Below are 11222 nucleotides of genomic sequence, written 5' to 3'. Positions count from 1 at the left end.
ATCAGGTTCTTGTCTGCCCATTTGCTGAGCTTGTCCAGGTCAGCCTGGATCACCCACCTATCTTCTGGCGTGGATGCTTTGCCCCAAAGTTTGGTAGCATGGGGGGAAAAAAAGGCATCCTGTCACAGAGACTGCAGCCAGTACTGAATATAATGTGTTTTGCTCCTGTAGGAAAGTAATGAAATTTTTTACTGCTACTCTTTCCATGGATATAGGATGATAGCAGTGTCTTGCTTTGACACTAGTGGCATGAGTTTGAGGTCCAGTCTAGACTCATGCAGAAGGCTGCAGCCAACCCAGCTATGAGGGATAGCTGTTCATTAAGGCTGCAGAGTTAAATGCAGGCAAAAGAGATGCTATCCATGTTTCTCCTTTGTGACATTGGTTATAGAAACTAATGTGCCTTATTATGTTTACTGTCTTTATCCAATCTATTTTGAAACTCTCAAATATAAATGAGAAAAAAGTTGTATTTTAGCATGTGCTGAGGCAGCTGAGTGAATTTGTGCCTTCTCTGTTTTAACTATTAGCTGAGATGGATGAGAATTATAAAATGTGTTAAACTGATGTAATATCAGATCCTGTTAGCAACATCTTTAAATCCTAATTAGGCCAGAACATGACTATTTCACGCTGTTCAGTTCTTCCCACACTGTTCGGAGTCACTCTTGAGACTAAATGCTTTATGAAGTGCTTTTCCAAGCCTCCCATACTTCAAGGTTCTCTACTTTAAAGCATTGCTAAGCTATTTATCATCCTGCTGTTGCCTTCTTTTCTATTTATCTCAGGAACGTATGTGGCCCCAATGCCATATCCTACTCTCAGTCATTGTATTTATAATCCGAACAGAACACTTGGGTAATGAAGTAACCCCTTCTCTAAGTGAGGACTTGAAGCAAAAACATGCACGACATGTCTGAACCCACCTCTGTGCTGTGCCTGGGAGAGCTGCTGCAAAACATGCCCTGTTCACTTTCTCCCTCTCAACCTGTGATAAGTCTTGAAAATAAACAGTGTAGCTTATTTGACAGGAACCAAGGGCAGTAGGACCCAGGGGAAGCCCAGCGGGCTCCCACAACAGCAGGGCCTGCTGGCCCCACCCCCCAGCTGGAAGCCCCAGCCACAGTTTCTGGGCTGGGAGCATGTGACTGGCCCGGTGTGGGAAGCTCAAGTAAGTTAGGGGGGGACCCTGGGCAGGGAAGGAGCCCAAGGGGGAAGTGGCCCCTCCCCACCCCACGCCCTGTGCCCCTCGCTGCAGCTCCTTGCAGCCTGTGGGGCTGCCTGTGCCTGCTCCTCAGCCCCACACAGGCTGCGAGCTGCGGTGAGGGGCACAGGGCATGGGGTGGGGCAAAGGAGAGGAGGCCCCTTCCCCCCCCCCCCGCTCAGCTTTTCCCTGGGCTCCTTCCCTGCATGGAGAAAAGTGGTCCCTCACCTGCCCCATGGCTGGCACTCCCTGCTGCAGGCACCTGTAGCCCATGTGGGGCTGTCCAGAGCAGGCACAGGCAGCCCCAGGCCGGCTGCAAGCAGCTGCAGCGCGGGGCGCTGGGCATGGGGCAGGGAGGGATTGCTTTCTCCTCCTCTGTGCTCAGCACCACCTTGTAACCTGGCCCCACTGGCAGCAGGGCGAGTTACAAGCTGGTGCTGAGCATGGGGAAAAGTGGCCCTTCACCCACCCCATGGCCAGCGCCCTGCGCTACAGCCACATGCAGCCTGTATGAGGCTGTCTGCCTGCTCTGGACAGCCCCGCAAGGGCTGCAAGCGCTGGCGATGGGACGGGCAAGGGGCCACTTTTCCCCCGGCTCAGCACTAGTTTTCCTGCTGGCGAGCAGGGAGTTGGGGCTGAGCGCTGTCCCCTGCCTGTATCGCGAGGCTGGGGGGCACTGGGAGTGAGTGGATGGGAAGCCAGCGGGAGTACAGGGTCCACACCAGTGTCCTGGGGCCAGTGCTGGTGGGGCCCGGAGCAGGGTTGCAGAAGTGCGGGGTCTCAGCAGGCAGGTGCTCTATGGAGCCAGACCAGCTCCCCCCCCTCCCTGCTGGTGCAGGCCATCCCGGCTCCACAGACCCCTGCCAGCCTGTGCCCCAGTCTAGGCCCCACTGGTGCTGGCCCTGGGACATTGGTCCGGAGATGGTGACTGGGGGTGGGGCACCTGTCAAGGGGTGGGGCTACACATGTTGCCCTGGACAGCCTGCCAAAACTGGATAAGCAGCCCTCCGCCCAAAATAATTGCCTGCCCCGGCATAGATTAACCTAGGCTGGCTTGCCTAATTTATAGGGGAAGCCTGTATATGAGAGAAGAATTGAACACCAGTGTTCTAAGTCTCAAGCTCATTCCCCAGCCACTGAACTGTTGTCGTCTTTACTTACATGTGACATCAGAACAATTGATATGTTTTTGCCGATGAGCCATCCCTCCTCTCCTAAAGGCAACATTTTGCATATTAACACTGCATACACAATATATTCAAATAATCTGGGAGAATTCCTGCGGGTTTGTTTTCCTAATAGAAAAGCTTTATACGAAGATGTCTGAACAGACATTCAACTGCTGAGCCCTTGAAGAACAAAGAGCTTTCAGTATTGATGCTACACATCCAGGAGGGCTTTCTGTCCACATCTCAACCTGATGTGTTGGTTCCCTCAGTCTGCTGGCAAAAGATGGCAGAAGTCTACAGGACAGCCCTGACTGGTTGACCTGGACTGCCTGTGTCTTGCTGCAGCACAATGTAGGGAATTATGAAGGGGAAGCCAGTGTGTTCTGTTTTCTGCTTGGCTGGAGCAGTGGAGTCCAGTGAGGGGGACAGTCTTCCTTTGGGGAAGGTGGGAGTCAAGTCCACTGGGATGTTGGAAGGCTGTGCTGTTGTTTTTCAGACAAGAATATGTACAGATGTTTGCTCTCCCAGGAAGAAAACTCCTGGGATTGATATAACCCTGCTTATTCCTAGGGTATTTTTCTCCTGGAACAGCCATTTTTTTGCTCTGGGAGACAGATGTAGCACTTCTTTACTCTCAGGGTTTTTCCTGGGACAGCAGAAGCTTGGGAAGAAATTTTAGTCAGGTGCTGTTGTAGCCTTTCAGACAAAATAAGTTATTTCTTTCCTATTCCCTTCAGCATGGTGGTAGAAAAGATGTTTGTATTGTGAGGAAGGGATTAATAAAATGGGTAAGTGACTGTTGTTTTTGTATGGTGAAGACACCTGTTTATGTAGTGTTGGTTTATAGGTTGTTGTTCTGCCCTTTCTTTAGTTCCATAGTACACTGAGGTGAGCCCACAAAGATTTCTGTGCGGTCGGGGAATATAATTCCTAACGTGCATAGTTTTCTTAAATGCACTTTGTCTCTTACCAGAGCTTGCTCACAGTTCAGTGACTTATTTCCATAGTATTTGTCATTTTTACACAAGTTTCATGAAAACAAAGACTAAAAAAAATTATGAAGTATAAGGAGAGTTAACATTTTAAATATTTGTTAGTATGCATCTTCTTTTTTTAAAAAAAGCTTTGTCCCCTTTAGCGTACCTTGATTCTGTATAGAAAAAAAATTATGGTTGACATAATTAGAAAATATAAATATCAGGTCTAGTTTAAGAAGAAAATAGTTATTGAAAAGGAAGAAATTATTAACATTGATATTTAATAAAAACTTCACTGAAAACATTCTAAAAATTTAGCTTTTGATATTCAGATAAACTTGACTTTGACCACCAAACCTCAGCTACTAAGCAACTATGAAAAAGTATTTCACTCACCAGAATTTTTAAAAACAGAAAAATACAAACTCCAAATATAATTTAATGCTATTTCAACATGAACATAACTAATAGTTGTACACCATCTGATATAATCATTACTCTTCAGGATGCATTGCAGATAATTTTTTTTAACTTTAACAATTAAAGCATATATATATTACATGTCTTTTTGTTATAAGACTGTGAGGCCCTTGACAGGCTTTAACATAATTGGGATCTGAGTGCATGGCAGTATGCATAGTGTTGGGAAGGGGCATGACATTCCTTGTGTCCCAATTGCACTACTGTTTGGGGAAGTCCCCTGGGATCTGTTGACAGCAGATCATTGTTGGTGTGGCCCTGGACAGCCCTGGATCCCGTTCCAGATATGAGGCTGTCCCAACTGATGCTGATAGTCAATTGATTGTTAGCATAGGTTGGGGCAGCCCTGGCCTGGAATGCAGCAGGTACCACATGATCAATTTAAAGCACAATGCAAACTAGCCAGACAAGCAAAAATGTTCTGTGTTACATGTTACATTTATGGCATTATAAAATAGTAAACCAGTCTTTGTAGCTGGTTTACTGTTTTATAATGCCATAAATTGGCTGAATATGTGACATTCTGAATTTGTGTTAAATCTAACATCTGCCAGGGGCCTAAATAAGAATTCCTTACCTTACCCCTTATGTTGTTAAATATCAAATCTCCTTATGTCATTAGTCTTACACTAAACCATGAAGGTAGCTTGCAGAGGTTTAAAAAAAAAAAAAAAGCTGTGCTTTTCTGTAAATTTGGTGCGCTCCCACACAGAGTCCAGCACATGCCCAGAAGAGGCAGCTTGTTAGTTGGACCTGTCTCGCCCAGTGTCTGTATAAATCGGGCACTTTAGGGGGACTTGTTTGGTGCTTTTATCTTATTGCTGATTGAATCAGCTTTAGCTTAAAGTACCAAAAAGCTCCACTGAAGCACCCAGTCTATACAGATGCTGCAGAGTTGGTTCAAAGTAATATGCTGCTGCTTCTGGTAAAGTGCATTTTGCTTTTTCTGTTTTTGTTTCCGTTTCTTTTAATATCTGCAAGCAGCCAATAACTATTAAAACAAACAAACTGTTAAGTAAGAAAGAAAATGTCAGTTATAAAATGTTCATTTTTATGTTAAATAAGTATCTTAGGCCTTCATACATTAAGTGTTATTGTATATGAAGTTAGTTTGTGTCCTTTTTAAAAAATCATGATTTCTAATTAAGGAAGTACTTGTTTCATATTTTCTAATACAGTATTACTTGCTGTAGCAAATTTGACTTCCTTTAAAATTGTAATGTTCTTGGATGAAAAATGGTTTCATGAGATTCTTTTAAGAAACTTTTTCCATTATGGCTATTTTAAGATCATTTTAAAGTGTCTTGTAGCCTGAAACATTAACTGCAATATTCTGAGGCAGACCGTAGAAGCATATGGATCTGTACTTACGTTTTTCAAATGCTTCATCATTCACTACTTCAGTCTGTTGTTTTTAATTAATTTTATATTTCAATGGAACTGGGTTGAATATTCATGCTGTACTTCAACTGAAATTAAATTTCTCTTTGCTTCAGGATCTGTGTACTGGTATTTTGTATTGCTGAATTACGTAAAGGATGAAGATTTGGCGGGATGCAGTACAACTTGTGCGACCTTGCTAACGGCTGTGTCCAGACAGTTGCAGGACCGACTAACGCCCATGGAAGCATTACTTCAGACAAGGTATTAAGAGAATATGTAGTTGTTTTTAATCTGGCAAAAACCTTCTTGTAAGCAAATCAGTTATCATGTTTTTGAATGTTCGTAGACACTGTTAAATGACACGTTTTTCCCCATAATTTGCAATACTCTTACAGGTTAGAGTAGATTCAGAAAACAAAAATCCTAATGATTGTGGGCTTGTGTTTGTTTTGTTTCATTTTTTTAAAGGTAAAATGAAAGATGTCTATTCAACAGATAGTTGTTGTAGTGTTTATAGTCCGTTTCGATTAACACAGCTCTAGGAAACTGTATTTAACAGACAGGTAGGTATGTGGTAATTGCCTTTGTTCTTTAAAGTATATGGTTTTTCTACTACAGTAAACAAATATTTTTGTCTGATTTCCTCCCCCCCCACCCCCCCCAAAATGCTTAAGTAATTTTTTTAAGTAATCCTTTTACCAAAATGTTTTAAACATTCAAAACAACCCAGTCACTTCTCCAGACAAAATAATCCCAGCTTCTTCAGCCTTTCCTCATAAATCATGCTTCTCAGTCCTCTAATCATTTTTGTCACTCTCCAAAGGATTCTTTCCAGTCTGTCCTCATCTTTCTTGAAGTGTGAGGCCCAAAACTAGATGTAGTACTTCAGGTGAGGCGTCATCAGTGCTGAAGAGAGTGGAAGAATTGCTTCCCTTGTTTTGCAAGTGATGCACATACTAATACAGTCCAGTATGCTGTAGGTGGTTTTTTTCCCCCACAAAAGCATACTGTTGGCTCATATTCAGCTTATGGTTTACTGTACCACCCAAGTCCTTCTCTGCAGTACTGCAGCCTAGCCAGTCCTTCCCCAGGCTGTACTTGTGCATAAAATTACTCTGTATCAAGTACAGGACTTTGCACTTGTTGTTGCTGAAATGATTTGATTTGATTTTTTGATTTTTTTTATTCCCTCCCCTCCTTTCCCCCCATTTCTTCAGTTATCAAGGTCATTCTGAATTGTAGCCCCACTCTCCAGAGTGGCTGTCCCTGATCACCTTGTTCTCTTCTGCATTCTTAGAAAGTTCCTTGATGACCTGTTTCATGAATTTTTTCAGGTGTTGGAGTTAGACTGACAGAACTGTAAATCCCTGATACCTTTCTTAAAAATAAGCACTATAAGTTTCCTTTTTCCAGTCATTTGGGACTTCACCAAACCTCCATGGGTACGTTCAGATGAGTGCGCACATGCTCTTGCAGCATTTCAACCTCCTCTGAGACACTGCAAGACGCACGTGTGGGAACAAAAAAAAGTTAGGCAAAATTAGACCCCTGGATATCCAGGAGTCAAAATCCCCCCAAAAAGCACTTAGAAACATCAGGGCAGAGCAGGATCCGGGAGGCAACTGGAGGCTCCATCTTCCACAGAGATGCTCTGGTAGTCAGCTAGAGTGTCTCTATGGCTGGCCTCTGCCCTGTTGCTGAAGCACGCTGCCTACCCATGCAGGGCAAGCAACAGTGCAGGCTGCAGGGACCTGGACCCGGTTTCATGCCAAGTAAGGAAGAAAGGGGTGTTGGAGAAGGGGGGGGAGTATGCAGAGGGCGGGCCCCAGTTCCTGATTGCTCCCTTGCCTGGGGGGAGGGGGGTGGCTCTGGAGGAGGGGGAGAGCATGGTGAGCAAGGTCACCTGGCCCCAGTCCCTGGTCACTCCCCCACCAGGTCCCAGCTCCCTGACTTTGCTCCCCCCACTCTCTGATGGGTCTCCTGCCTGGTTCCAGCCCCCGCACTCCGATTGCTCCCCTACCCAGGCCTGGCTCTCTCATCACTCACTCGCTCCCCTGCCTGGCCCCACCCCGTGCACAGCTTGCATTCACTGGCTGGAGCAGCAGCAGTCGGGGCCAGTCAGGGCCTCATGGCAGAGCCCCCTGTATGGCATGGGGCAGCAGGGATCTGCCCTGGCCTCCTGGCACGCATGCTGATGCAGCCCAGCTTGGCAAAGTGCTGCACAGTGCTGGACACTGGCAGCTCCGGGCCACTCTAGCTGCCCTCTGGAGCCCAGCACCGCTCAGCCCAAGTGACTTTGAGCTGCCAAAGAGCCCCTGGTGCCATGTGATGATGCAGCAATGGCAGCTTGAGTGCCAGGCAGCCAGGGCTGATCCCCACTGCCCCAACAGCCGCTGCTAAACCTGATAAGTGCAGGGACACTGGGGCTGGTCAGCGTAGTGATGAGGGGCTGGGACTGGCCGGGGGAATGATGGGGAGCAATCAGGGGAGAGGCACCTGGGCCCTGTGGGCATGGGGGGTGGCTATGGTTCCTGTTGGGGGGCTGTGGCCCATGTTGGGGTGCCATCTGTAAGCTGGTCTGGGGGGCTGTGCAAGCAGCCCCTCATATCCCCCCACAGACCCACAGTTGCCCCACAATCTACCCACAAACCCCACACCCTCCAAACCACCCCCACAGATCCCTCACCCACATATCTGGCCCTGTAGGTCAGGAGTGAGGGGACTGGGGTGAGGGTAGGCTGTCGGTTGTGACTGGGGCAAGGGCAGGAGCAGGGCACTAGAATATCAGAGTGCTACTCAGCGTTGCACATCCTGGTAAGAGAAGGGAGTAGGGGCAGCTCTGATTTTTCTATGACCAAAAAAAATCAAGTCAATGCCAAACTATAGATATTTAGCATTTATTTTATGATGACAATAGAGGCACTGGTAGGCTTCCAAACTGCTTTAAAATTGTAAATATATCAATAAAACGTTGCCCCGATTGATTTGCGCATGTGCTCTCTCTGTATGTGTCTAGTGGTCTTCTGTTTTAATTGTGGAAGAACATGGATTTCAGGGTATTTTAAAGGGTGACTTTGGGATTTTTTTTAATCGGAGATTTTTCAGTTTTTTAAATAGGAAACACCAGAATTCCTGCTAGTGAGGCAAGTGGTGGGACCCAGACAGAGGAGCCTGCTCAGAGCTGGCACCAGGGACCCAGATGGAAGTGGCTGACCTCCTGGCCATGTGGGGCCAGGAGGACGTGCTTTGAGGATTCAAAGCAGGCCACTGCACTAAGAACATCATCTGGATAATAGGTGCCCAGATAGCCAGGTAGTGACGCACATAGAAGTAATGCTACACAAAGGCTAACTGTGCAGTCACAGCCCACTGGCAGCTGGCCCAGAAATACAGATGCCTCAAATGGCCATGCAGTCCCCATCTGGGTCTGGCAGGCATGCAACCTTGGAACCACATGCTGTCACAGGTGGCAGCAGGTCACAGCCAGGCAGCAGCCCCCACTGCCAGACTGCTGCAGTGGGTAGGGGGTGCAGGAAGCTCTCAGGGCTGCCTCAGCAGTCCAGCTGGCGCAAAGGGTAGTGTCCCTGGGTACCAATTGACTGGGCCTCAGAAGCTCCTGAGTAAGTAGCCCTCAGCTACTTGACAGGGCAACTTTTTATTCTGCTGGGGCTAGCACAAGGCAGGTTTTTGTACTGCTTCTCCCAGATCTGCACCCTCTAGCTCCCCCTGGCTGCAGATCTGAGAGGAGCCAGGTAAGGTTATTTTGCCCCATGTGGCACCATTTGCCCCACACCAAAGTGCATGCCCAGGCATGTGCACTGAGGCAAAAAGCCCTGGCTCAAAATTGCACTGCTTCTATTTGAGCTGCTGCAAGCGCATATGCCCCATGAGTCGTATTGCTTTTTATGTCCCTTGGTAGTTGCATCTCAAAGGTGGTCCTTAACAAGGTGAATAGGGACTGTCCTTCATTCTTTTGAAACTGCAGTGAAATTTCTAAATGAAATGCTTGGGATTTTTTTTTTTTTTTTTCTGGATACCTTGTTTTCTTGTTAATTTATGGTAACTTGGTATTTGAAGAAATGGACTTAGTTATGTTTTGTTTGCAGGTATGGATTGTATAGTTCACCTTTTGATCCAGTTCTTTTTGATTTGGAAATGAGTGGCTCTTCCTGTAAGAATGTATACAACAGCAGCATGGGTGTACAGTCGGATGAAATTGATTTATCTGATGTCCTGTCAGGTATGCATACTTTTAAAAGCACTACTTTTATCTAGAGTTAACATTAAAACATTTACAACTTTTTAAAACAGTTTTTTCCCCTTTTAATTGTTTTACTGAATATTTGCCATTGCAAACTAAATAGGATGCACCGTTTTGATAAGACTAATGAAAAAAGAAAAATTATTTGCAAAAGCTTTTTTTCCCCTCAGAGGAAAGCTAGTTTGTCTGAAGTTACAGAAACCCTTAATGAATTACAGTCTTGAAGATTGTGAACCAACATACTCCTTTTTCTTCTCTAATTACTCTGGGGGATTTATCGAAATAAAACGTTCTTTCATATATTTTTCTGACATGCTTATTCTTAAATTTATCAAGTAAATCAAGCAGTCTTCCTCATTTATGCATAAATCTATGGGTCATACCTCTTCTCATTGGGTCTGTCCTAATTGTTCAGAATGATGGTACTTAGGCTACTGAACTTTTCTTCCTTGTGTGTTTATTTTTAGGAGCTTAATTTAAATGTTTAAATCAGTGGTTTTTATTCATCTTTTTTCCTGCATGGCTAAATGTTTGTTAGATGTCCTCCTCTGATTTAAGATAACAAGGCACTATCATAATTTTTCCTCAGAATGTTCAGTTTTGGCTTATTTTTACTACATTGCTACATGCTGCAGATTAGTCTCAAAGTGAAACTTTAGTGCAAGTCTCTTTATACTCTAATGTGAGCTACTATTGGCTGCCTAATTTTTTGTTAATTAAATTGTTGTCCTGTCACAGTTGCTTTAGCCTGAAGGATATGAAAGCTTAATTATTTCTAAATAGAAGAACAGTGCATAGTTTTACGAAAGGTGGTGGCTTTGCCCCTGTGTCATGTTCCTCACTTTAATAAGGATGCATCTTTTCTTCCATCTGTCTGATAGCTACACATTGTAAGAGAATTCTGCTTCAGACGTCCAACCTCAGTGAGAACCATAAAGTGCTTCTTTGTGTTTTCAGCTCTAGACAGCAGCGACTTCTAATTGAGAAATAATTTAGTTTGATTAGGGCTCTGCTTCTAGTTATGACCCTGATCTACTGTTCATCTCTGCCTAAGTTTCTCATCTGTAAAATCAGTGCATTTTTTGCAAGTCAGACCTTTAATGTATTTGTAACAAATGTAAAAGCAGCCTTCATTTACGATTCATTACTGGAATGAGAAGTTTTTAAGTTCTTGGCTCCCTCTGTTGTTAACTCAGACTGCTACCAAGAAAGTCCCATTAGATGTTTTATTTATCCTTAGCTGTAGGATATTGGAAAAACTAAAACTGCAAATGATGCAAATGTATGTTGTATATGCATTATATAACTGACGCATTCAATCCATTTCTTTATAACTTGAATCATTGTAACCAAGTTTATTAAAAGCTAAATGGTTTTCTTTTTCTGTACAGGGAATGGGAAAATTAGTAGCTGTGCAGCAGCTGAAGGTAGTTTTACTTCCCTCACTGGACTTCTGGAAGTTGAGCCTCTGCACTTTACTTGTGTTTCAACTAGTGATGGAACTAGGATAGAAAGGGACGATGCAAGTACGTTTACTGGTATATACAATTTTTTGTTACTTCTTCTTGGTGAAAATGTAAAAATAACTTACTGTAGATTTCTTTAATTTTTTTCCAAATGAAATTTCGCAAGTTTTATAATGTTTATAATGTTTGAATTACTTTACAAGTTGTTCTTAAATGGCAAGTTATGTCTCTTAAGCTAAGAGCAGACAGTCATAAATCCCAAGGGTGAATTGATTCAATCTT

General features: G+C 44.4%; 1 protein-coding gene across 1 annotated transcript in view; it reads left to right on the top strand.

Moving 5' to 3' along the window:
• The window catches only part of BIRC6 (baculoviral IAP repeat containing 6), a gene marked incomplete at its 5' end in the record, with an annotated part of 304005 nt that overhangs the window by 85652 nt on the left and 207131 nt on the right, over window positions 1-11222 (top strand). Inside the window, 3 exons of the mRNA XM_019548600.1 lie at window positions 5327-5474; window positions 9320-9453; window positions 10866-11000. Of these exons, the coding sequence (XP_019404145.1) occupies window positions 5327-5474; window positions 9320-9453; window positions 10866-11000 (417 nt within the window). The remainder of the gene's footprint in view (window positions 1-5326; window positions 5475-9319; window positions 9454-10865; window positions 11001-11222) is intronic.

The sequence above is a fragment of the Crocodylus porosus genome, unplaced genomic scaffold (genome assembly GCF_001723895.1).
Source record: "Crocodylus porosus isolate Cpor-Errol unplaced genomic scaffold, CroPor_comp1, whole genome shotgun sequence".
In the NCBI taxonomy this organism is placed as follows: Eukaryota; Metazoa; Chordata; order Crocodylia; family Crocodylidae; genus Crocodylus; species Crocodylus porosus.
The sequence above is the reverse complement of the archived record's forward strand: the minus strand, read 5'-3'. Positions and strand labels throughout refer to the sequence as shown.